This window comes from Orcinus orca, chromosome 9 (genome assembly GCF_937001465.1).
Source record: "Orcinus orca chromosome 9, mOrcOrc1.1, whole genome shotgun sequence".
Lineage (NCBI taxonomy): Eukaryota > Metazoa > Chordata > Mammalia > Artiodactyla > Delphinidae > Orcinus > Orcinus orca.
The window spans coordinates 60,011,972-60,039,365 of NC_064567.1; the positions used below are offsets into that span (position 1 = coordinate 60,011,972).

The 27,394-nt window shown below is 47.2% G+C and overlaps 1 protein-coding gene across 1 annotated transcript; it reads right to left on the reverse strand.

Moving 5' to 3' along the window:
* Positions 1–8,048: 8,048 nt before the first annotated feature.
* On the reverse strand, positions 8,049–12,478 carry DLX5 (distal-less homeobox 5). Its single transcript, XM_004265564.3, has 3 exons — positions 11,918–12,478; positions 9,794–9,978; positions 8,049–8,741 (listed from the first exon to the last, which is right to left on the reverse strand). The coding sequence occupies exons 1-3, from the start codon at positions 12,270–12,272 to the stop codon at positions 8,412–8,414; spliced, it is 870 nt and encodes a 289-aa protein (XP_004265612.1). The 5' UTR covers positions 12,273–12,478; the 3' UTR covers positions 8,049–8,411.
* Positions 12,479–27,394: the final 14,916 nt, after the last annotated feature.

Sequence of the window (27,394 nt, forward strand, 5' to 3'; positions counted from 1 at the left end):
AATGGAAGAGGCTGCAGAAGTACAGCTGGTAGTGGGGCTTTGCTGAATTATTCAAATTACGTTAGAGAGAAAGCTACCATACATCGAAACCAACACTAATTTTTCTTGAAAAAAAAAATTCACCAGACACATGCCAAACCACTGTGAGTGCATGGAATTCTGAAACCCAGAAAATGCATTTTAACGCATTGGAGGTGTTATCCTGTTGCTCCTGTCTCGTTCTTTCTACCTCTTAATATGAGTTTAATTAAACAGGAAGTTCTACCAAGGGGTCCTCCCCAGAACTGGCTTTGGAATCGGGCTTCCTCTGGGTCCTCTGAACCTCAAGGGTTAACATTTTCTCTCTTTAGAATGTATTAACCCCATAGTAAAGTGATTCCCCAGAGAAGGGTTGGTAGGAGGGGCATAGGCGAAGGCAGCGCCCAGTCTCGGTGCCTACTACGCCTCCCCACGTTCGAACTTCCCCGGAGTTCGAGTTCTAGAGCCTCGTTCTGACCATATTTTCCAAGTAAAAAAAAGAACAGTAGCTGCATGGGCGGTGAGGGTGAAGGGGAAAATTTCTTCTCGGCGCCAATAAGCATCTCATTATCTTTTGACACAATTTCGTCCAAAGGTTCCCGCTGGAGAAAGGCCTTTCTGCATTGGGGTGAGGGAACCAAAGATTTCTCAGGCTCCTGCACTTAACATCTCTAGCTGCTTCCAGCATCTACTGGGTCAGGAAACAGCGTCATCTATAGATAGAACTGCACCGCTTCTTGCGAGGGTCTTCCTCGGGTGCATTCCTAAATCAAACTGGTTCCCTGGCTCCGCAGCTCGGCTCTGCGTCTCAGCCAATCGTGCCCCTCCAACCCCAAGGTCGCGGCGTTTGGGCCTCGTGGGCAACAGCTCTACAATCGGCATCCCACCCCTTCCCCCAACCCCCACCCCCAGCTTGAGGCAAAGGCACCGCAAAGCAGCCCTAAAGGGTTTCAGAGGCCAGTTATTCCAGAAACTTTCTCCCAAATGGAGGAAGGCGTCAAAGGGGCTATAAAGTCGAGAGATTCAGACTACACCTGCCGTTGCCGATGTCCGCATACCCGTGATGCTAAAGGAGCACTTGTCGCGAACTCCGTTTGCTCTCTCAACGCCCCCAAACTTAAAATCATCGCCACATGTAAAGACCTCAATGGATTCGTCTAGGACTAGCTTTAACAACTTTTCAAATATATTGTAGATTGGAATCTCCAGAAGACTCCCTCCATACCTTACAGAAACCCGGTCCATTTCCCAGTCTCTAGTCACAGGCTGCACCAAATATCAACAGCACAGAAAGCAAGAAAGACAATCGAGTTCTTAAGGATCCCATTCTCACCCAAATCCTTTTACTCACCAGAACGACCACCCTTCTACTGTTAAGGGCGATAAAAGGTCAGAATTCAAAAACATCTCTAAAGCAAAGTTGCAGTCCATAATAAATCACAGCAGCACCACATATAGCTTGGAAAGTGTGAGAAGAGAAATACGAACTGTGTCTTGAAGTATGCAAGAAATAAAAACTTACCCCCAGTGAATATCTCTTAAGCAGTGTTCAGGGTCTAGAAATCTATACTGAACAGAAGCAGAGGAGAATATTTTTCTGAGTCTCAGGGCAGAAGCTCTTTCTCTATATTCTTGGTTGAGTGAGCACATCCAGGTGTGAAATTGTTTGCACACCCCAGCACCTCTTATATTGCCAGCAAAATTAGCTGTTATTACTGTCACTGTTTAGTGATGGTTAGCGTGATACAAAAAAAAAAAAAACTGCTGTAATCAAGACCTGGCGCATCTTTGCAAATTACAGATAATTGTAAACGTCCAGATTATGATAATAGCATCCTAATCCAGCCTGCAATATAATTATTACAGAGTGTTACATCTGAAACTGTCCAGTAGGGCTAATTCAGCCATTATTTAGACCCTATTTTTGCACGGCAAATGGGTTGCTGAGTTGAAAATGTACGATTGTAATTTCACAGGGCACTCAATGAGTAATGGTATAGGAAGAGGAAAATACAAAAGTGAAATGTGAACAGTAGCGATCAAATCAAACCCTGAAGGACAAAAGACTGATTCATATGGAAAAAGAAGAGCGGGAATTAAGAAAATAGCAGATCAGTGGTCTGAAGCATTACGTGTCCAAATCTTCAATATGTGTAAGGCTGATGTGTTTGCAAGGGCTTCTACATCTGCTGCTGCCTGGAGTCTGAAATAATTTTTCTTTTTCTTTCTTTTTTTTTTTTAACTTGTCTTCCCCCCCCCCCCCCCCCCGCCCCTTCTCTCTCCTAAGGCATTATCTTCACTTAAAAACAAACCAAAAAAGTGCCCCTCCCCCAAGCAAAGACCATTTGTCAATTTCACAATTGTCTCCATCAAGGCAGCCTCAGAATGTGCCTGTCATTTGTTTATGAACATTTTAAAAAATGAATTTGCAATCTCTCTTGTCATCAGAGCAAAACGCCCTGGGTGTTTGTAAGTGTTCCTAAGCTTCATCTCCTTTCTCTTTCACTGGGAACAAGTCACTGAGAGTTCTAAAGGATATTAGCAGAAAATGTATTAATTGCTGCTAATTAAATAAAACCGGCTGGGAAGCTGTCTCCTCCACTCGGCTTCGCCGGCTGTTGCCTTTAATGCTATCACTAACTTTTATTAATTAACACTCCCGTTCTCATGTAAACCAGTCCAGCTGATTCTTTTGCTACAAGTCACTGATGTACTTCTTTCTGTATTCCAGAAAGTCTGGTATTTTTGTTAAAGAACTGTCCCTGCCCCAGATACGGTTGTAAAAGAGCAAGGTCAGTCTCCTTAAACTATGGAGGGACTGAGGAGAGGGGGAGTTGGAGAATTACAGCAAGTGAGTCTGGAGAGAGGCTGGGGTGCTGTGCTGGTTCCAGAGTGAAAGCAAACCTTGGGTTCCAGCTGCTACCTCCTGAGGATGAGGAAGATGAACCCCGGCCAGGATGAAACTTCTGGAGTCCAGTTCTGGTTCCTGGTGGGGATGTCCTGGTCGGGGACACCTAAAGCCCACAGATTCCCAGGAGTTCAATTTTCCCACCATGAGCACAGAGAATTTCCTGGGCATCTTTTTCAGCCTGTAGGACAGTGTGTGAGGATTCTCCCTCCTCCCACCACCTCACAGACCCTGGAGCTGCCCAGCCAGGGCCACCCTGCAGGGTGGCAAGCAGGCTTACTAGCTCCTGTGAATTTAAGGGCAATAATGAAATGTCCCCTGTTTAGTGACCCCTGTTTATAGATGAAAGTTGAGTCCATATCCTGCCTCTTCCCCCGCCCTCTTCTCCCATCTTGCAAATGACAAACGGCAGAAATAGTCCTTGAATGACAACAAGCTTCCAGTGGCTTCTTGTCGCCTTTCCAAGAAAAAAAAATGCTTTAAAATAAATCATAGCTTGGGTACTGTCTACCGCCCTTCACCTCCACCTACTTCTTAAAAAAAAAGTACACTAGACTGTGCATGGTGGAGATTTGACAGAGAATCCTCACTGAAACTTGTGTGTGTGTGTGTGTGTGTGTGTGTAGAATGTTATGAAGCCATTTTTTCCCCTTCCTGTGGCGAAAGGTCGTAATGTGTGGTATTTCACGGTTTTATATAAATTTTGGTTTAGGATGTGGAACAGACTCAATAATACGTGCGTTTTTGGCAAAGAGACTCCTTCGGATCCCCATAAATCAGAAGTAAATACGGAGTCCCAGCGAACAAAAGAGCAGAAACAATGGCTGCAAATCAGGACTCTCTTCTCTTTTAAAGAGAGATTCATGTAAATTCCCTCGGTTCCTATCTTTACGGTTAGAGCTCGACCTATAAAACAGGTTATTACATTACAGCTGGCAGCCCTGGATGATTGAAAGGGAAGTCTTCCCCCGCCCCTCCGCAGTCGATACGCTTGTGTGTATACTTTCTGCCCTGTACCACAGGGGAACCTAAAGCTTGTCAGATGCAAAAGAAAACGCGGATGCGGCGGGGGTGGGGCGGGGGTGGGGGGACGGGGCTGCGTAGAAAAATATGTAGCCAATCCCATATGTGCTACCACTATTTGGGCTGTTTTCGAGGCCCAGAGTTCGCTGGGACCATGGAAAAACCAAGTACAGTGTGCAGCACTCGCAGGCAACCTGGGAGCGCGAGCCGCAGCGCCCCCTCCCCAACCTCCCGGGAGGTGGGAACCTCCGCCCAGCCGCTGTGGGAGGGGGTGCTTAAGGGCGGAGGAGAGGGGTGACCGCAGGCGGATCCGCCGGTGTGGCGCGCTTCCCAGAGGTGCCGGAGGGCGTCTGTCCTCAGGGCGTGCCTCCGGGGAGGGCTCGAGAGCTCGGGGTTGGCGGGATCCCAGCGGCCGGCGGGAGGCGCGCGATCCGAGGGGTTGCGGGACGGGGCGGGGAGGGGATGACGGTTGGGGAGCCCTAAAGGTCCCGCTCTTCGAATAAAAGGAGGCGCTGGGGGGCGTGAGAGGGGCAAGGGGCAGCGTTCCAGGAGGCATCCCTCGCGCTTAGGGCTAGGGAGCTCTGGAGGCCGAGTGGTGTCAAGGTCGGAGTAAGCTTCAGAGCGCGCTGGGAGGAGCCGAGCACCGCCTGGCCTTGGCGCGCTATGGGCGACTCCCAGGACGGCGCGGCCGGGACGGCGCGAGCCGTGGGGCGTCCGGTGGGATCAAAGAAGCCAAAGGAGGCCAGCCGGCGCGTCTGGGATTGTGGGATAAGGGGCGGGAGAGAGAGGATTGGCATGGGCGGGGAGATCCCGGCCTAGCCTGTGCCTGTGTCATCGGGAGGGTGTGCGTGCGTGTGTCGGCGTGCGGGTCAACACGCTCCTGCCCGAGGCCGAGACCTGGGTGGATCCGAGTGTGGGTGGACAGGCTCCCGGGTGGGTGCCCCAACCGGAGGGAGAGAGAGGGAGCGAGATCAAGGGCAACGAGGTCTGCGGGTTCCTCTGTGTGTGTGTCTCAGGCCCTGTGGCTCAGCACTGGAGCCGCCTGGCACCCACAGGAATGCGGCTTCTCTCGGCTCCCCAGGCCGCCCCCTGTTCCACAAGGAGGTGGCCGCCAGGAAAAAGGGCGGGGGAGTAAGAGCAGAAATCCGCCTAGCCCAACGCGAGCCTCAAACAAAGGCCAATTTATCTGCTCTTTTACACGATGGCCCAGGAGGCGGACAGGGCACCAAAGAATCATACTGGCCCTGGCTGCCAGCATGCCCTCGGCCTCCTGGGCTTTGTGAGGTGGTCTGAAGGTGGGGATAGGAGCTTGGGAGTATGGGGGGCGCGGTGAAGAAGCCCACGGAAAAGAAAATTAAATCTCGGGGTGAGCTTGACATCTCGGGAGCACTAGACTGAGAGCTTGGCAAGTGGGGACCGGAAGGGGCAGGCAGAGGTCAGGAGAGTGGGGTCGGGCAGACAGGGACTATGCTGGGGAGTGGTACATGTTTATATTAGATATAGGAATAAACAATGGTGAGAAGGAGGGAGGGTGGAAGCCAGGGCAAGGGAGAGGAACATCACACGGATATTTTTAGCCTTTGCTGAGGATCTGTTATTTTTACATCCTTGGGCGCAGGACTGCAGGGAGTTAAATTCCCCAGGGAGAATCCCCGCGGTGCCAGGGAAAACCCGCTGCAGACTGGTTTGCCAGAATATTTTCGTCCACGGCTCCCGGACCAAGTTAAAAAAAAAAAAAAAACCGCGAGAGAGAAGAGGCCATTGCGAGTGGAAGAAGTGAGGTTAGCACAAGGGAAGGAATCCTGAAACCTAGTCTGTCTGCGCGGCGTCATGCGTGCCCGCGTCGCAACGAGGCTCTGGTGTCCTTAACAACAAGCAGTGTCAAGGCTGGGGGTGGCGGGGTGGTCGTTAAAGAAGAGCTTCCCTCTTCTTTCCGGGAAGAGTCCGAACTCGCGCTTCCCTCCGCTTGACCGCGCCGGCCGATCGGGGGTGGTAGTGAAGGGATCCCCTTTTCAAAGCAGGAGAGAGGAGGGGAGGTGATGGGGACGGTTGGAAAAATATCTGCCATCTCCACGTGTAGAAAGATAAAGAGTGTGCTCCAAGCACATTCTTGCCACTCAGGCCCCCAGTGGGTGCGCCCCCTCCAGCCTTCGCGAACACGCACCCGTGGGCGGCGAGGGGTGCCAGCGCAGAGGGAAGCTGGCGCTCGGAAACCGCGGCGGGGTGGGGGGGAGCGTTTCTCTCAGCCGGATTCACCAGACGTAAAGCGCTGGCTCTCGGTGCAATGGAAACTCCCGCACGCCTTACAAGCCAAGAATGGAAAGCAGGAAATGGATCCCTCTACCTTTCCCCCTCATCCTCCTGTTCTCTGCCAGCGCAGAAAACAAAGTGGGCTCCGCACGGCTTTCCCCCAAGCGCGTCGCCATCCGGACCTTCTTCAGAGAAAGGAGGGCTGGAGGGGAACGAAGGGGTGGGGTGGGGGCGACAAGCTTCGAGAAGAGAAGCGCTTTGGGGGTGGGGGAGGAGGAGGGGTCCACAGCCTTGGCCGCGGCCCATCCGCCGCCCCGGAGCCAGGCAGGGTGCCTCTCAAGACCGGCAAACCATCAAATCCCCTCAAGGTCTTTCTAAATTGGCAGGCTAGAAAGGAAAGGGGAAGAGAAGGAAGGAGACGAGGAGAGGAAAGGAGAATGAGAGAGAAAGAGAAGGAGAGAGAGCACACAGGTAAATTCCCCTCAGGGCACATAGCGTGCCTTTTCAGGTCTAGTCTCCCAATCCTGGAAGAACCTTCTCAGAAGTCCTCAGATGACAGGATGTAAATTTTTACGTTCTAATCTTCCCCCCACGCCCCCACCCCCGCCCAAGAAAACTATTTTGTCAAATTTATTGCTGCTGACTTCCTAGCTGTTAAATATATCTCACGCATCTTGTAATTTCCAACAAACGATTTCCCTTGGTATCCCAAGGAAACAGAGTCAGGCAAACTAAAGGACAGTCAAAAAGACACCCACAGTTCAGGCCTGGGAGTACAGCTCTAGACCCGGGCTGTAGCTCTGGTCACACTGTTGATGTCTGTATGCAGAGGTGCAGGGAGAAGGACGCGACAGAGGCCAGGGTTGCTGCAAGTCCTTCCTCTCTGCCCCAGAGAAGCCTTCACAAAAGAGAAATCCCTGCAAACAGATGCAGTTTCCCATCGTTTGGAACCTGCTTTGCCACTGTCTTATGTAAAAGCAAAGCAGAGAGAGCTCCTTCCTGAAAAAACCAGAGCGGTAAAGAGGATGAAGGAAGTAATTTATGTTTGGAATATTGTCTCACATGATATGAAATCAACACGGGGCCACAATACTTTCCTTCCTTTCCTCCACCTCATAATTCCCTCTCTTGGCAGAACGAATGCATCCCCCCTACACACACATGCCCTGCTTGGCCTACTGATTTCGGTCCATCATTGTTTTCAAGTCCTGTGATCCTTTCCTCTTGTGAAAGAGCTCAGATACATTTATAATCATACACTGAGTTCAAGGCACTCCCATTTGCCACACTGCAAACATTTCAGGTTTTTTAAAAAATGTAATAGAAGGGGAAATTTCTTTTTCTTCTTTTTTTTCATTTTCTTATCTCTGGAAGCTCCCTTTGAAGGGAGTGTAATTTGTCTAATTGCTCTGGCAATACACAGAGGCTGATGGGGAGGGGGGCAGTCTCCACCATAATTGCTTTGAGCTTAGAATTCAGAGTGGTTATTGAGGGATTTCTGCTGCTTTCTTACACACAGGGAGGGCTGTATTTAGATTCCAGCATTACTTTCTACCTGAAACAATTTGGGGTTAAACTTAAAATTATCTAAACGTTTTTGTGGTTAGGCCAAAAAACACCTAAATGTATATTATGTGGCAGTACTCTAAACAGGCCACATATGTATATAGACATATAAAGTACAGCATCCAACGTATACACATCTACAGTTCTGCATCTACACAGCCCCCAGTTTCTGTCTTCCCTTTTACCTTGTTGGATCTCTGCAGAGTTTGTCTTCCTTTAATTGCCTGCACAAAATGTCACTAGCCCATTATAAGTGGGGCAAATGGAGTATTTTTTAGAAGCATTTTGCTTTCATGGTCGAAATAATTTTATTTATCCAGAATATACAGTTTAATTCTTCTATCTACACTTATTTACATGGTTAAAATAACATTGAAAAAAGTCTTTTGAAAATTTGAGGTCATAGATTTCAAGGCACTATTGATAGTGTCCACAGTTGCGCAAAAACAGTTCGTCTGTAAAAAAAGGGGGGACGGGGTCCTTTGAAATGCAATAACTTACATGCAAAAAAAGCTTTACACATGAATCTTTTTTGTTTCTGTTTTCCAAACTTCCCCATATGAATTCCTTTTTTTTTTTTAAATGATTTTCTAAAACAGCAAAAACACAGTAGTCCCAAAAAAGACAGCAAGAGAAAGCGGCCGGTCTAATAGAGTGTCCCGGAGGCCAGCGCCAGCGGGTGCTGTAAGGAGCCGGGTGGCGGCAGGTGGGAATTGATTGAGCTGGCCGCGCTCGGGTACCAGGAAGCCGAGTTCTCCAGGTAGCTGGACGCGGGGGACTGGTTGGAGGTCGGAGGGTGGGCATGAGGGTGGTGGCTGAGCGAGCGGGACGAGCCCTGGGGCTCCCACACCGCCGGAGACTGAGGCGAGTTACACGCCATAGGGTCGCTGGAGCTGGGGCTGTGCTCCGGGGGCATCTCCCCGTTTTTCATGATCTTCTTGATCTTGGATCTTTTGTTCTGAAACCAGATTTTCACCTGGGTGGGGGAACAAAGGCACACGTTACCGGGACACTCAGAGGCTGCCCGCGCGCCTCCCCCAGGGTGGCAACTGGAGGCGATTTCGGCCCCCAGAAGGCCAGGCCCTGGCGTCTCCCCGCAGCTTTCGGCCCACGGTCAAGGGGCTGGGCCGGGGGCAAAGCCTGCATCTCGGGCCCCAGAGGGCGCCCTGTGGGCTGCTGCTGGGGCAGGACCCCCAGGCTTTTGTCTTTTGTTGGGGCCGGGGGAGGAGGCGCGAGTGTCCGCGGCCGCGAGCGCTCACGGGTAGGCCTGCGCAGAGCGCCTGCAAAGCGGCGCCACGAACGTCTCCAGAACAACCGCCAGGGCCCGGTGAGCTAGGGGCGCGGGAATGGCTACGCGCGCGCGCGCGCGAGTGTGGCGGACAAGGCGCGGTCTCCCCGTTTCCCGACCGACCCCTTTCACTCCCTCCTCGGCTCCGATGACATTCTTTATTCTTCCAAAGACCCCCGTGGGGCTGGGGTGGGAGTGAAGGGAACGGGACGGTCCAGGGCAGATTTCCCCGTACAACCGCGCCCTCCCACCTCGGAAGGTCAGGCTGCTGCGGCCTAAAGCTCCGCAGGCGCAGGGCGTGACCCGTCAGCTCTTCCGGCTGCAGGCGACGTTCCCGGCTTGCGCGCGGCCTAAGACCACCGAGAGCCCGCCGGGCCCTGCTCATCCCGAGAGGCTCTGCATTGTGCAGAGAACCAGACAGTTTCTCAAAGCTTCGAGAGTGTCCTAGAAACAACCCTCCCCTTGTTTCCAGCCTAGGAAACCGGCCCCTCAACGCCCGAGGCTCGAAGGGGTGGGGCTTGCATCTCGGGATGAACGCGGTCTCCATCCCATCCCTACCGTCGCACGGCGGCGACACCCGGCCTGACTCCTAGAGGGAAGGGCGCGGGGTCAGTGTCTTTCTCTCTGTGAGTTTCTCGCGGGCCCTATTGAATCGGCTCCAGCCCGCCGGGACCGAACCCCGCGGCCAAGCCAGGCTTGCAGCCCAGGCGGGGCTCTGGCCCAGCCGCGGCCGGATTTACCTGTGTTTGCGTCAGTCCCAGGGAGGCGGCCAGCTCGGCGCGTTCGGGCAGGGCGAGGTACTGAGTCTTCTGAAACCTTCTCTGTAACGCGGCCAGCTGAAAGCTGGAATAAATAGTCCTGGGTTTACGAACTTTCTTTGGTTTGCCGTTCACCATCCTCACCTCGGGCTCGGCCACTTCTTTCTCTAAATAGTCAAAACAGACCCGGTTAGAGTTGTCGGCAGACAATGGCCCTTTTGCAGAACTTGCAAATACAGTCCTTGAATTTATTACCACGCAGCCTTCACTCTCTTTTCCCCATATCACTACCTTTGCTTCACGAGACCCCTCTCTCCCCATCGTGGAAAATCCAGGTAGCCTGATTAATTCCCTACTCTGTTTATTCAGGTTCTCCTGGGTTTGTGCAAGGCGCCTTGTACAGCAAAACTCCTTTCTCGGCGTCCGGGATTTAGCCCTTGCAGCGGTTCCTGCTTCACCCGGATTCGTTTTCAAGCCCACCCTGTGTTCACCGACGTTTCTTGGGTGAGTCTGGCCAGCCGCTCCCGGGGATTCAAGGGGGAGGCCCCGGGCCGCGGCCCCCCTTATGTCAGCGTCTGTTCGGGCGCCCGCAGAGGCCAGACGCATGGGCAGGGAAGACGCTAACCGAGGTCTCCAAAGTTCAAAGACCCACAAGCAAACTATGCTCCTTCAATTCAGCAGCAAGCCGTCCGAGCCGCCGCAGACAGAGGGCCGATTATGCAGCCCCCATAATCTCCCTGCAGATCTGCGAGGGCACAGATGTGTCTGGTTTCTTTTACAAATAGACTTAATAAGTTCTTGGCCAAAAGAAAAAAAATCTTTCATTTATGTACGAAGTTCAGAGACACTGAAAGGAACGAAGACACGCCTCCCCCCTCCACCCGCCCCCCCCCTCCCCGCAGTCTTTTAAAGTTTATCAGGAGTTATAGTTCCAATACAATTTGAAAAGGAATCCGCGGTGGGGTGTTTTCGTAGGAAAGGGGCGGCAGGTCAGGACGAATTTAGCAGAATTGTGAGTATAGACTTGGGAGAAAAAAGACTCTCGGAACGCGTGTTTTACAAACGTGCCCTGGGGCCACAAGTCCCCTTTCACAAAAGTACCATCTTATCAAAAGTGCCCATCTCTGCAAGGGGCGGAGAACCTCTCCTCGGTGTGTGTGTGTGTGTGTGTGTGTGTGTGTGTGTGTGTGTGTGTGGTGTGTGTGTGGCGAGCTCCTAGGAGAGGAAGGGTGGAGGATGAGGGCTGTGGTCTCGATTCTGCCAGAGCAGGGGATGCTAATATTAGCAGGATTATTAATGTGCTGGTGGGAAGAGATCAAACCTGACCAGCAAAACCTCTCCTAGGAGACCTCATACCTCTCTTACTGCCCAAGCTCACTAACCCTCTTAAACTCTCCAACTAAGTTTCAAGGCAGATGCAAAAGGAGATGGGAAGGAGAAACAAATTGTAGGCATCTAAGGGAGAAGGAAAAAAGTATTGCTCCAATATCGTGACCCTTCAGCAACCCTCCTCCGCCTTCAAATGGCTTTTTGTTTTGGGAAATGCCTTGGAGAAACCGCAAGGCTCTCGGCGCGCTCTTCCTCTGGCGGGCTACAGCTCTCCGGCCCCCACCCCGCCCCGCGCGCTCCGGGTACCCGCACCACGCTGGCTCGCGGCTGCTCTCACACTAATCCCCGCAGAGTCTTTGAGGCAGCCTTCCACTCCCACTCCTCGAGCACGCTTACCCTAACATCCAGCAAATAACCTTCCGTTCACTACGTAAACGCCGCTCAGGCTGGTTGATTCTTTCCTCTCTCTACCCCTACCCGCTTTCCAGCTTCGCCGGCTTCCGAACGGGCAAGCTGGGAATCCAGCGGCTGAGGGGTCGCCCGAGGGTACCAGAGAGGAGAGACGCTGGTCCGAACTCCCCCGCGGGCTTCCTCTACTAAGAATCTATAAAATGCTGGCTCGGGAACCTCTCGTGGTTGCAGAGTCCCGGCCCCCACTCCCTTCCGCCGGGTGAGCCCGCGCTGCAGTGGACGGCGCGGCCCCGGATCTCCCACCGCATCTCGCTCCTCCCTGATCCTGGCTCCCCCTGTATCGGTCCCCACCCCCAGCCCCCGTACCTGGCTGGCTGGTGGCGCTCGGGACGCGGTTGTAGGCGCCGCCGTACTGGTGGTAGGGGCTGGCGTAGCTGTAGTCGGCGTAAGCTTTGGCGGGGTAGCTGCCGGCGGCGCCGTTCACGCCGTGGTACTGGTACTGGTAGGGGTTGAGCGCTTTGCCGTAGGAAGCCGAGGTAGGAGAGCAGTAGCCATGCGGGGCTCCCCCCGTGGGGCTGTAGTAGTCGGAATCGGTAGCCGACGACTCGGGCAAAGTTGGCGATTCCTGAGACGGATGGTGCATGGCTGCGGACGTCTGGAACGGGGCTTGGAAGTCGCCGGATCGGATGCTGGGGACCCTTCTGTCAAACACTCCTGTCATCGCTCGCTGGCGGCGGCGGTTGTCCTTGCTGCTCTGCGGCGGCGGCTGCCCGAGTTGGCCGTGGGGCTGCTCTGGTCTAAGCAGACATGGCTGTGGGAGCGAGGGAGGAGGAGGAAGAGGAGGAGGAGGAGGAGGAGAGGCGGCGGCGGCGGCGAGGAGGAGGCTGGGAGTCTTGGAGGCTCTGTCTCCGGCAGGCTGACTGCTGGCTGAGGCGCAGCACAGCCTTGGTTAAATCCTTAATTGCGCGCTTACGCACAGCGGGGTGGATCGGGTTCCATTGGCCAGGGCCTCAGGAGCAGCAGCAACACCCTAACTCGTCCAACTAGTTTTAGCACAACAAAGCATTGCTTAAAAAAAAGAGGGAGAAAAAATGAAGCGGGGGGGGGGGGGAGTGTGTGTATGTGTGTGTGTGTGTGTGTGTGTGTGTGTGTGTTGTTGCTTGCTGGGGGAAGAGGGGGTCCTCAGGCAATCTGTTTTCAGTGAATACTAAAGACAACGCAGAAGCGCCAACACCCTGCTCTGTACTGTCTGGAGACAATGTGTTCCAATCAGCAGCCTCAGAAAATGCACATGTTTTGGGGATGAGGTCGACCACGGTCTTTCCATGCTCTGCACCTCCCAGCCAGCCTCGAGCTGCATCAGGGGCGAATGTGGATTGAACACTAATATTGAAATGGGGAATCAAAGCGGGGTGGGGAGCAGGGATGTGGGATAAAGGTGAGAAGAAACTGATGAGAACAATCTTTTTAGTGGGGTACTGGGAGCCAAGCTGTAATTTACATGTGTTGAAAATTTGTGATTTGGGAAAAGACAGACAAATTTGCAGCAAGAACTTCCTTTGCCCGAGATGAGTTATTTCTCAGACAAGGGCGAGACAAGGATGCTCAAGAATGCACTCTTAATGGCAGAGAGAGTGCCTGCAAGCCCAAATCCCTACAACGACTTAAAAAATCGCTGTCTTAAGCACAAATAGCTTAATGACTCCCAAATTGCTGGTCCCCAAGAGGAGCGGGCAGCCCCACACTTTGTTTGATATTCTAGTCTATTTGGATGCTGTTGGAATAGAGGATCAGTAATTCTGTGTTCAGTGGTCAGAGATTCCTGCAAAAGTGAATGGTCTACTTATGACTTGTCCTCACGGGACTAATGGGAACCCCAAGAACACTGGGAAGTAGACAGATAAAAGTTCTTTGGGGAAGTTGGGTGAAGAGCATGGATTTCCCTCTTCCAGCTCCATGGAGGTGGCACTGAGGGCCTGCTTTTCCATTTCCCAGGGTCCGGATTCCTGTACCCTCAATCCCTTTATTTCTTGCAGTGAAAGCATCTTAGCTCATATGCAAAGGAAAAGGCTCAGGAATCAAACACTTGGTATTTGGGATCCAGAGTTTGCCTTTCACAAAGTGTCACTCTTGCTCTAGTGGTGATCTAGCTGGGAGTTTAGAAATTTAACATTAGTCAGTTTACCGCTACCCACTTCCTCTCCCCTCAAATAGGACAGTCCAGGAGCTGGATCCTGATTTGGGCCCTCCCAGCACCTTCCTACAGGGGTTCTAAGACCCGGAACCTGGGAGCTCCACCCGACATCCAGGGTGGAACAGTCTGGCTTCTCATCACTGCCTCATCCCTTCCCCGCCCCACCCCCGACCCAACCGAAGAAGAAAACGTCTACATTAGTTGTGTCTAGTCTTAGTTTAGCCTCACTTTGGCTGTGGAGCTATTTTGGCCCAAAACAGCCTAGCAGGAGAGCCGAGGGGTGGGGGCGGGTCCGGAACTCGGAGCAGGAGGCCAGCCTCGCTCCGAAACTCCAAAGCCGAGCAGCCACATGTGCACCAACTCCCTGCCTCTGGGCGCCGTAAAACCACAGCCATTGTCGCAGAGCCCTCCAGGGGCAACTTCAGCTCCGGCGCAAACAGGGAAGGGAAGGTGTGTGTCACAGGGTCCACAGCGCCCCTCCTCCCACACCCACCCGAGTCCCTGCTTGCGGCCTGTGCCGCCCCAGACTCCTCTGAGATAGAAGCTCAGTTAAACAGAGCCAAGGCTGTCCGCCCATCCTCACCCCATGCTATGGAGGTCGGCACAGCCGTTCACCCGCTAGGTTCTGGCTGAGAAGGACCACAGGGCTTCGGGGAAACACTACAGACCGCAGCAGGCTTGCAGCCCTGGCCTCTGCTCCGGAGTTCCCAGCGCCCATCGAGTCACCTTACACGCATCCTGCCATTTAATTACACGAATCGCTTCCCCAAAGCAATGCCAGGGATGGTTCAAAGCGCCTCCCGGTTCGGGGAGCAGGCGGCCTTCCGCAGCACCCCACCGTATCCCTGCAGCCCCACCCTGGCACTCTCTACTTTTTATAGATTTAAAAGTTATTACGTGGCGGGAAATGAGGTCAATACCGTTATGCTAAATCGGGTGTTCGTAGCAATGTCCTTAGACCTTGCTGAGAAGGCAGATTCCAATCTGGATAGATTGGAAGCTGCAGAATTTGGACAAAATTTAGAAGTCCAAAATCCGGTTGAAAACACAGTGTTACAAAGTTAAATTATTCTAGACCTTGATAAATTTCACTTTTCCTCCGACCAAAAAAAAAAAAAAAAAAGACATTCTTTCCCATGTTTTACACAAGACAAAAAGGAGTGGGGTGAAAAGGAAGGATTTAACTTCTTTTTCTCCGTTCCTAAAGTGGTGGCCCTCACGCCAGACTCCGAGCCACTTGTGCAAAGGCTTCTGCTGGGTGAGGCCTCCACACCTGGGTGTGTCTCTGAAGGTCCAGAGCATCGACTTTCTTGCTTTGTCCTGCTTCTTTTCTAGGTTGACCCCACTTCCCCCTACCCTTCCTTTCCTTAAAGGAAGCGGGAGGGAGAGGGAGCGCTAAGTTAAAAGGAGCCCGAGTCTGATCACAATATGGTCCCATTTCCTTTCACATTAGAGTCATTGTGGCTTTGTGCGCGGCTGGCACCGGGCCTGGCCGGCGCTTCGGACCCACACTCTGGGCGCACACGTGTTGGGTATCCCGGCTGTCAGGGTAGCAACTTCTGCTGGTACTGTGGTGCTTGTGATACCAAGGCTCAGAACTTTGTTTTAAGACCAGCGGGCCGGACGCTGTTACTTCTTTCAAAACCCACTGACAGGCCCAGCCGCGGAGAAACAGCCCCACGGCTTCAAACTTCTCCAGAAGTGCTCTCCTCACGGCGACACGTAGGAAGAATGTGAGTAATTTCATCTCCTAGTAGCCGAATTTTGCAAAGGGCGGGAGGCGGTGGAGGGGAAACGGGCCCTAAGAGTAGTGCAAGTCTTTACCACGAGCGCCACCCAGTGTCCGCGAGGAGCAGCGTGCAAATGGCAAACGCTTCCCAGGCTCACAGTCCCTGGCTGGACAACGCCCGTTTGTCCTGGGGTTCGAGTCGGCTACCACGTGGCTTTCCTTCTCTCCGCTTCCAGCAGATTTTTCTCTCCACTCCCACGCCCTTTCTTTACGTTACTCCGTATACATTCATACTCTTCCTCTCCCCCTCCCCGCCTCCAACCGGATCACTTTTTTCCTAGGTTTTAGCACGAAATCCAGCGATTTGGGGGAGTACCATGCTCTGGGATGACTGGAATCAATCGAGGGTGACCCTTGTTTCCTAGACAGTTCTGAAGAAGCAGGCTCTCCTCTAACTGGATGAGGCGCTGGAGAGACTGAGGGTGATTCACTACTCCCGGGAACTGGAAAGATGGTGCCACTCTGAGTTTGCAGGGAGAGTGCTTTGGAAAGGCGTGGCAGGGGAAGTGGGGGGGGGGATCATTTTAATAGCTGCTAACTCAGTTTTTTCCCTCTGACCTATCTGGAAATCTAGTTACTCATAGGTGTGCCAAAAGTAGAGCATCCTTTCCTTTGGGCTTGAAGCGCAGACAAATTACTGCACCTGAAAATATTTAGTTTATAAATTATGATCTTTTTAATATGGACGCTACTATTTTATTTAATTAAAACTTGTACTCATCAATTGGATGCACGAAATTCACGTAAAGGACCTCCATAACATGACACTAGCATATATGCAAACTTGATGTAAACAAGTCTTTATTTTAGAATCTTTTAAATCCGTGGACGACCTGTCTTAAAAGTCCTTTCCTTGGTTTGAGGTTTATTTTAGTTTTCATTTGCAATGCTTTGTCTATTATTTTGTTTATCTGTCCAGCGAAAACTGCTCTGAGCAGTTCACTGTTATTATGTCTTTTTTTTTTTTTTTTTTTTTTTTTGCGGTAGGCTGGCATCTCACTGTTGTGGCCTCTCCCATTGCGGAGCACAGGCTCCGGACGCGCAGACTCAGCGGCCATGGCTCACGGGCCCAGCCGCTCCGCGGCATGTGGGATCTTCCCGGACCGGGGCACGAACCCGTGTCCCCTGCATCGGCAGGCGGACTCTCAACCACTGCGCCACCAGGGAAGCCCTATTATGTCTTTATTGATCACGATCCATCTAGAGTACTTTTCATCCTAGAAATCTCGAACACAAACACAGCTGGTTACATCATATGTTTTGTGGAGATAGATCTGAGTAATTATTTTATTTACAATGGAGCTTCATTTTTCTTTGAGCTAGGGCATGAAGATCATTTAATAACTTAAGGTAAGAGCCCTGAAATCTTCAGTTTGATGTTTGTCTATAAAAGACACATTTCCGGGCTTCCCTGGTGGCGCAGTGGTTGAGAGTCCGCCTGCCGATGCAGGGGACACGGGTTCGTGCCCCGGTCCGGGAAGATCCCACATGCCGCGGAGCGGCTAGGCCCGTGAGCCATGGCCGCTGAGCCTGCGCGTCCGGAGCCTGTGCTCCGCAATGGGAGAAGCCACAACAGTGAAATGCCCGCCTACCGCAAAAAAAAAAAAAAGAAGATAAAAGACACATTTCCACGAATTGCGATGAGATGAAAAAACAGGAGTGATGATTGCAAAAGTGGTGAAGTCTTTAAAAAATATCACAAGTTGTTGTCATTGGTTTTGGCAACTCAGCTGAATGGCTTTTGTGTCTCTTGATAGAGAGCCAGGCATACTGGCTTGGAACTGACATTCAGAGGTGGTTCATCTTCTGAGTTAGCAAAACTGTTTAATTCCCCACCGAGGTTTAAAGTTCTTCCCGTGCACTTGTGAGGCTGAACTAACTAGGCCCAAGCCAAAATGCTTTGGAGCCCATATGAATTGACAGTGAGGTCACCCAGGGAGGGTGGTGAGGGAATGGGGGTGTGGGGAGGTGACAGAAAGGATAAGTAAAAAGAAAGATTCCTCTCATGCTGAAATTAATTACTGTACCCCCCTGCCCTCAAGAAAAATGTGTTTGGAGTTAAAGAGCATCTCCAACAAAGTAATCTCAGAGGATTCACTAGCAGGCAATTATATAAATATTCTGAATAAATTAAAAATCCCCAGAGGGGGAAACTATTTTCCGCTTAATTCCAAGCTAATAGGACTTTTCAGTCTATTTCCAAATGATAGTGCAGATCATAGACTTTGGCAGATTTTGTTTTTATAATTAAGACATTAAAATGTGTTTATTCATTTAACTTAAACATAACTGCTTAGGAAAAGGCCTTAAGTATCCACTCAAATCTATTCTCTATGAGACAAATTTAATATACCACAGCTGAAAACACTTCAAGTTCATCTAAGTAGGAAGTAAATGGGATTATATTATTATAAGTCTTTGCAAACTGAAATTGAGTCATATTCTTCCTCCTAAACTCAGATTTCATCTTCTTGAAAAGAAGGTTTGGCTGTGACACTATTTACAAAACCTTTATTCTTCTTAAAGACACATAAATTCCAATTAAAAAAATACCCCTTGTGGAGTTAAAAGAAAAGTAATTGGCAGACAGGAATTCAGAGCAATGATCCAATTTTGGCAAGGAGATAGCAAGAGTGAAGCTTAAGTCATTTTTAATAACATTCTAATTCCAAGATCAGTTTAGAATTTTAAAGTTCATTGATCCTAAGCCACTGTGTTTTTATGATCTGACAACACTGTATGCAAAGGTGTAAAAAATCACTTCTAAAGTCAAATCCGTTCAGATTATTCAATCACTGTGAGCTGGGTTAAAACTTGGCCCACTAGTATATGCACTCAGGTGGGTAATACAGTTTTATAGATATTTTTGCACCCTGCCTTAATTATATCATTTTAATAGATTAAAACAAACAGCAAGAAAATACCAAACCTTTTTGTACAGCTGTGTTTACTACCTTATACCTTTTGTAAAGAGAAAGATTCTTAAATAGGCAACCCCAGCCTGAGATAAGAGGTTTCCCTGCTGTGTTACACAGCATAATCAGTGGAAGGCACAGTGCCCACCTGGACTTGCATCCCTCTGTGCTCCTGCAGAAGAAAATAAAGGCAACGGGAAGGAAAAGTCAATAGCTTTCCAAGTGAAGTGTAGCTGACACAGCAATGGAGTCCATTTTTAAAAAAATTGTGGACAGAAAAGATACCTTACCCTTCTTGTACCCAGAATCTTAGTAATAGTCAACTTATATAGACCAAGAGCAGTTAAGCAGAATTTTTCTTTTGCAACACCAAGTCTTAGTTTTATTTCTCTTTCTCAACACAGCAGACTCTTAGATGGTGCATTTAGCAAAGTATTGTAAACATATACATTCATGTAATTTATTGCTGCATCCTGGGTTACAACTTTGCGTATGTGACTGCAGGTTCCCAGTGGTTTGAGTGCATTTTCTCAGTTTTACCCCTGAATGATGTATGCATTTTAATTGGTTACTTCGGAAATCGCGGAACACTTTGGCTGCTACTGCAACTTTTCAACAGCCCTCATTTTGCAATCAACATACTATGTGTCTGCATGCACTATTGTTAGTTTTCTTTCCTTTTTTTTAAAAGAAATATTTATTTATTTGCACTATAGTTAGTTTAAAATTGGGTTGGAGGAGTGGGTGAAATGGGTGAAGGAGATCGGAAGGTAAAACATTCCAGTTATAAAATAAATATCATGGGGATGTAATGTACAGCATGGTGACTATAGTTAATAGTATTATATTGCATATTTGAAAGTTGCTTAAGTGCTCTCATAACAAGGAAAAAAATGTAACTGTGTATGGTAATCAATGTTCACTAGACTGACTGGTGATCATTTTGCAGTATATACAAATATCAAATCATTATGTTGTATACCTGAAACTAATATAAGTATCAATTATATCTCAATAGAAAAAATAAAATGGGGTTTAGGGATATCTGGAATTTTACTTACAAGTTCCAGGAATGCTTGGAACTGTAGAGGGAAAAGATACTTCTTTTTTATGAAACTCTGGACTTCAGCTAGCCACAGAATATAAACAGATATTGTATTAAATCCTCTCCTAGGAAAAAAGAAGTGAAGATGGAAATCAACAAATTAAATAAACAAATAACGGACACAGGCTAGAGTAGCTGTATTCATACATGAAGAAATTCAGAATATACTGTGGATGCACTATTCTCTCCCTACACTTTTCCCTTGCCTCTTTTGTTATTTGAGTCTCTCGCTGCTTCAGGGGTGTGCTGTCATAGCTTTTTCACACCTGCTGTTTAAGAGTTTCAGACACTTTCAGGGTCATGTTATAGAGTACCTGTGCTAGGTCACTGGTAGTTAACTTACATAGTAAACTTGGAGAGGATAAGGAGAATTTTTTAGCATTGAGAAAAAGAGATGAACCAAAGAGCTCATCTTTGCTACAGTGATAACATTTTTAATAGAATTATTCCTGAAACCAGTGAGTTAGGTGTAAAACTGGTGATTTTAGTTAATTTAGTAATTAAAATCACCTGATAATTTCCCCTTAACTTACAAGAACAGTGGAAAAGATTGGAAGAGAAGTAGAAGGATGGAGAACAGCAGGATAGAAACAGCCAGGCATTAATGACCACTCTTCTGTCTCTGAATTAGAATAGTCATTGGGGTGGCATTTAGGAAAAGCGTGTGTCCACCCAAGGATTGTTTTTTGGGGAGCACTTCCCAGAGAGTTTGCAATAAATGGGGTAGAAGGTGCTGATGACAGTTCTGTCCTTTGTGAGTTTCTTTTCCTGGGTCATTAAAATTCAACGTGACCCTAAATATCACAGTTTAGGAAAACATTCTCTAAGTTTTCCCAATATGTTACTGGCTTCCTTTCCTCTTCATAGTCTTATGGTGAACATTTGGCATGTCTTGTGCAAATTTTATAGGCCTTTAAATGGTTTTTCCTAAAGGGATTTCATATATGATTCACTTCTCCTTTCACAGTAGCCTTGAGAAGTAGCTATGTCAGGCTGTTAGGGCTGGTCTTCAACTTAGATATTTGTCTTTCCTTTAACTTGGACTTGCTCATATTCCATATTGGCACTCTTACCCAACCCTTTATTGGCAGATTTGAGCCATGATGTGGTGGCACTGCCTGCCAGCCGCTACTGTTGGGACTGAAGCACCTGGCCTTTGAGGGCTGGTATAAGCGGTGCCAAGTGAATGTCCCTTCCCTGCCTGGCCTCATCCCTCTTTCCCTCTTACTGCCAACCTTGCAGTGTTCCCCTTTTCCTTGTGCTAAACATTGCGCTTGCCCAAGCCCCTGCCCCTGTAGGTCAGTGGGCACATGAGGAAGGGAGATGCCTGACTCAGCTCTCCCCTGCCCATGGAAGACAAGCTGCACTCCAGGTGGGTGGGCCAGAGGGAGGTAGCGCTGGCAGGAACTCTGGTTAGGAACTTTATATTTGTTTAGCTCTTTAGAAATGCATATCCACTTTCCAATACATCTATTTTGAATAAAAGGTACTCCTTGAATACCTATTTGACAGATTAGTAAACTGAAGCCCAAAGAGTCTACTTTTATAATAATAATACCTTGAATTTGCTTAGAGTTTTAAGCTTAAAAAAAATCTCAGCGGGTTTTATAATTTAATATTTACCTCCACAATATTCTTGAGAGGTAAGTAGGGCACTGAGAAATCTGACTTCCTAACTTCCTATTTTCACTACATAAACCTCTGCTGTTACCTAAGGTTAGTCAAAAATTCCCATGGTTAAAATGCTATCTGTATACACACACCAAAAAAAGTTGGTCATAAACAAATTTGGTACTCTTTTTTTTTTTTTGCGGTACGCGGGCCTCTCACTGTTGTGGCCTCTCCCGTTGCGGAGCACAGGCTCCGGACGCGCAGGCTCAGCGGCCATGGTTCATGGGCCCAGCCGCTCTGTGGCATGTGGGATCCTCCCGGACCGGGGCACGAACCCGTGTCCCCTGCATCGGCAGGCGGACTCTCAACCACTGCGCCACCAGGGAAGCCCTGGTACTCTTTTAATATGTAAAATAACAACATTCACTAGGCATTTACTGTGTGCTAATTGCTTTGCATATATTTTTTCATTTCTTTTAAAAAAATTTTTTATTTTTGGCTGAGTCGGGTCTTAGTTGTGGCATGTGGGATCTTTGTTGAGGCATGCAGGATCTTTCATTGTGGTGCGTGGTGTCTTCATTGCAGCGCTCAGACTTCTCTCTAGTTGTGGTGTGCGGGTTTTCTCTCTCTAGTTGTGGCGCGCAAGCTCCAGGGCGCATGGGCTCTGTAGTTGTGGCGTGCAGGTAGTTTGCAGCACACAGGCTCTCCAGTTGAGGCCCGTGAGCTCAGTAGTTGTGGCGTGTGGGCTTAGTTGCCCCACGGCATGTGGGATCTTAGTCCTCTGACCAGGAATTGAACCCAAGTCCCTTGCACTGTAAGGCAGATTCTTTATCACTGGACCACCAGGGAAGTCCCTTCATTTCTTCTTTAAAACAGCCTGTAAGGAGGTGCCTTCATTATCCCATTTACATGGAGGAATGTGAGACAGAGAGGTTAAGAATCTTAATTATGCTCCTGTGGCTGGTAAGTTTATTGCATGGGGAAATCTTGCAAAACTTTCCAAAAATTTCCTAAACTGGAAATCCTCTAACCTGTGGAAAATGAAAGCAAAGAATTGTGGCTTTAGTTACCAGGACCGCCAGGGAAGTCCCTGTAAAGGTTTGTTTACATCAACAATTTCCTTTCCTTAAATGAACCTCACTTTTCTTTAGGATACAATTGCTGGTTATTAACCTAGGAATTTGAATTGAGGTATGATGTAAATTGGGGTTTGGGAGTCCTCAGCATTGGAACCAGGAAAATTCAGGGGAAGTTGCTCTAATAGAAAGCTTAATTTCATAACTGATGTTAAATGGCAATGAACAATTGGTCCCTGGAACTAATGACAGTCTACATAAAACTGAGCTGGAGATCTCATTCTACCATTTGCCTCCTTTCCTTTCTTTCTTCTCCTCCCCCCTTCACATTCACCTATGTCTCACACATCTATCTATAGACTATTCTAACAAATTTTCAGTTTCTTATCAAAGTTATGTGTAAGTTGACCATATCATTCAAACCGGGACACTTTTGAAAATGAAAAGGAGGTGGTAATAATTACCCTAGGACAAAAGGAGTAAGCTGGAATTGTCCTGGCCAAATCTTGATTTTAGGGTATACTTCTGACATTCCCCAAAGTCTTTCAGGAGGCCACCTTGGGAAGTCCTGTTCAGTAGCGTGACATCATGGAAATTTTCATGGTAGGGAGAGCAGAGGTTTCCTAGATGCCTTGGGGTTGAGCTACTGGGCCTGTATCCAGGAGTTTAGGGATGGTCAGGACCACCACCTGTGATTGTGTAGGCTGTGCGCTGCACAAGGGTGCAATGATGAAGGGAGAATGGGAACTAAAATCCAGCCTGTACCATACTTTCCCAGCCATATACCCAGGCGAGGGGCTGTATCTGCCCCAAGAAAGGTGCATCTGTCTCTAGCTCACACAGACACCACATAGACTGGGAGAATCTCTGAGTACAACAAAGTTCAATCTTTTGTCTAATTTTTCCTAAGTGTTGACTCTATATCCCTTATTTCATTTTGATTATTATCTTTTTAACAGTCTTGGCAGAAATCACGCCTCTATATTTAAAAAATCATTTAATCTGAGTCTCCCACATAATAGAAAACTTCAGGGAACTGAAACCCGAGACTCCCAAATGCACAAAACTATACGGAGAGATTTTGTTTTCTTTTAAGCTTGGACCTTCCTAAAGCTTTTCAAAATCTGGTATATAGAGAGGATAAATGCTTATGCCTAAACTGACCTTGTGTTAAAGGGCTGTATTTCTTTTCTTCTGTGAGGTGTGACGTATACAACAAAGATATCTCTCTTACTGCCAAGGTTTCTTCAAAGAGTGAAACTTGGAGGACTATTACCTTTCACAAAACTTTGAAAAATGTACTCCTTGCCCTTGTAAAAGAAATGACTATCTGGTGCAATTAATGTTGGACCATAGAGCCAAAGAACAATGAATGTTTCAAACACAAATTGCTCTTGAGAATCATAGTCCTATTCTTGGCTTGAAGACATTCACGTAGGAAATTAACAGAGAATTTTAATAAAAACTCTTTGGATAAAGGAAATTAGATGAGGAATGCCAGTTTGTCTTTTAAGTTGCTTGAGCACATCTGTCATAACAGACATTGCCCCAGATTGTAGAACCCTTTCCTTCTAACATCTCTTAATGTTAGTAGAACTTACAATGCCATAATTTCCTTTTATTTTTGACAGTGTTATACTATCTTTATAGACTTACGCTGACAGCATTTCATCTTGACATCATTAGATCATCTCATCTGACTTTTGCATGGTGCACATCATTACATTACGGTGATGGCGCTATACAATTACCAGTGAGATGAATGAGGTATTAACATGATTAGTGGAAAAAAAAGTTAGCACATACAGATATAGCATTCTGCATTTGAAAGCATATTATAGCTATTAATTAGTCTGCCCAGTGCTCCTGGGATTCTGCGAATCTTACTATTCTTTTTGTACCAAGTAGGATAATGAAAGGGAGACAAGATTACAGGACCAGGCACTGGCTGAACTTTTCTTAACTTCTTTGACTTTTTTAAACCTAAAAAAGTTGGATGTAAAAATTTACAGTAACTAATCACTGTCTTTAAAGGCCAGACGTGAGAAAATTTCATTTAGAAATTCTACTTTTCCTCTTTTCCATTTACATGATTATCATGACAATTAATGAGAATCAATTCCAGGTGTTGTGAATGTTGGTTGATATGTAATCTGGAATTATTTAAAGCCTCCATATTAACAAAATAGAATAGATTTGGTCTGAGAAAAATCCCTTAATTTTTTAATTGAAGTATAGTTAATTTACAGTGTCGTGTTAATTTCTCCTGTACAGCAAAGTGATTCAGTTATACATATATACACATTCTTTTTTATATTCTTTTCCATTATTATGGTTTCTCACAGGGTACTGAGTATAGTTCGCTGTGCTATGAAGTAGGACCTTGTTGTTTATCCATTCTCTATATAATAGTTTGCATCTGCTAGTCCCAAACTCTCAATCCTTCCCTCCCCCTTGGCAACCACAAATCTCTTCTTTATGTCTGTGAGTCTGTTTCTGTTTTGTAGATTTTGTTCATTTGTGTCGTATTTTAGATTCCACATATAAGTGATATATGGTATTTGTCTTTCTCTTTCTGACTTAGTATGATAATCTCTAGGTCCATCCATGTTGCTGCAAATGACATTATTTCATTCTTTTTATGGCTGAATAGTATTCCACTGTATATACATACCACATCCTCTTTATCCATTTATCTGTCGATAGACATTTAGGTTGTTTCCATGTCTTGGCTATTGTGAATACTGCTGCAATGAACATAGGGCTGTATGTATCCTTTAGAATTATAATTTTGTCTGGATCTCAGGGGTGGGATTGCTAGATCATATGGCAACTCTATTTTTAGTTTTTTGAGGAACCACCATACTGTTTTCCACAGTGACTGCACCAACTTACATTCCTACCAACAGTGTAGGAGAGTTCCCTTTTCTCCATACCCTCTCCAGCACTTGTTATTTGTAGACTTTTTAATGATGACCATTTTGACCAGTGTGAGGTGGTACCTCATTGTAGTTTTGATTTGCATTTTTCTAATAATTAGTGATGTTGAGTATCTTTTCATGTGCCTGTTGGCCATCTGTATGTCTTGTTTGGAGAAATGCCTATTTAGGTCTTCTGTGGACTTTTCTACTGGGTTGTTTGTTTTTTTGTTGTTGAGTTGTATGAGCTGTTTGTATGTTTTGGAAATTAAGCCCTTGTTGGTCGCATCATTTGTAAATATTTTCTCCCATTCTGTAGGTTTTCTTTTCATTTTGTTTACGGCTCCCTTTGCTGTACAAAAGCTTGTAAGTTTAATTAGGTCCCATTTGTTTATTTTTGCTTTTATTTCTATTGCTTTGGGAGCCCGACCTAAGGAAGCTTTGATATGATTTATGTTTGGCAAAAAATAGAGAAGGTTCTCTTCTAGGAGTTTTATGGTTTCATGTCTTATGTTTAAATATTTAAGTCATTTTGAGTTTATTTTTGTGCATTTTCTCCCATTCTGTAGGTTTTCTTTTCATTTTGTTTACAGCTCCCTTTGCTGTACAAAAGCTTGTAAGTTTAATTAGGTCCCATTTGTTTATTTTTGCTTTTATTTCTATTGCTTTGGGAGCCCGACCTAAGGAAGCTTTGATATGATTTATGTTTGGCAAAAAATAGAGAAGGTTCTCTTCTAGGAGTTTTATGGTTTCATGTCTTATGTTTAAATATTTAAGTCTGAGTTTATTTTTGTGCATGGTGTGAAGGTGTGTTCTAACTTTACTGATTTACATGAGCTGTCCAACTTTCCCAACACCACTTGCTGAACAGACTGCCTTTTCTCCATTGTATATTCTTGCCTCCTTTGTCATATAGTAATAGACCATAGGTGTGTGGGTTTATTTCTGGACTGTCTATTCTGTTCCAATGATCCACATGTCTGTTTTTATGCCAATAACATGTTGTTTTGATTACTGTAGCTTTGTGGTACTGTCTGAAGTCTGGGAGGGTTATGCCTCCAACTTTGTTCTTTTTCCTTAGGCCTTAATTTTAAATCACTAATCAGGAAATCATGTGGTCAAAGGCTGATATAGAAACAACTTTAGAGCCATAGAAATTTGGATCATTGAAAAGCCTCAATATTTCCATCATATGTTTTCTAAAATATCTCACAAGGGTAATGCCTTACCAGACTTGGGATACTCGGTACTATCTGGGTAGGCGAGGATAGGCTGTCTTTTCCTAAATCCCATGATTTACCATGATATCCAATTTTAAGGTGATAAAATAAATTGGTTGTATGAATTCGTCAAAAGTTTTATAAACTTTCTGAGCCCCAGTTTTGTAATTTGACTAATTACAAAGAAAATATTTATTGTAAAGATTATCACGTTGGTAAAATGAGATGACAGATGTAAATCTCTTGGCTCAGAGCCTGGGCATAGTAGACACTTGATAAAGAGGAACAATTACTATAACTTAAGAGAGCTTGACTGGCCTGGGAACTAGGGCAGAAACTTTGGTGGCTTGGGAGCGGGACTTCTCAGGGGACATTTCTTCACTCTTGGCCCCTCTTCTGCTAGGTTTATACTGCTAGGATAGGCAATATTCCAGAATCTCAGGGATTATTATTTTACTTGGCCACTCTCTGCAATGATTCAGCAGTGAAAGGGAGCAGCTTCAGTGGATGAGCCTGTGTAGATGGATCAGAATCAGTTTGTCTAACTTTGACTAACTAATATTATTTTACCAAATCTTTCCCCACCCTCCTGTACAAGGAAGAAACCAAATGAGAAGAATACAAATTTTCACTTTAAACGAATAAAGTCATAACTCCTGGAATTATACATATGTCCATATATATTGACTTATTTACCATCACATCAATTTTGTGACAAACTAATATTTTTAATCAAATGAGATTTTTTTTTTAAGTGAGTGAGGTTTTTTTTTAAAAATTAATTAATTTACTTTTGGCTGTGTTGGGTCTTCGTTTCTGTGCGAGGGCTCTGTCTAGTTGCTTGCGGCGAGCGGGGGCCACTCTTCATCGCAGTGCGCGGGCCTCTCACTGTCGCGGCCTCTCTTGTTGTGGAGCACAGGCTCCAGACGGGCAGGCTCAGTAGTTGTGGCTCACAGGTCCAGTTGCTCTGTGGCATGTGGGATTTTCCCAGACCAGGGCTCGAACCCGTGTCCCC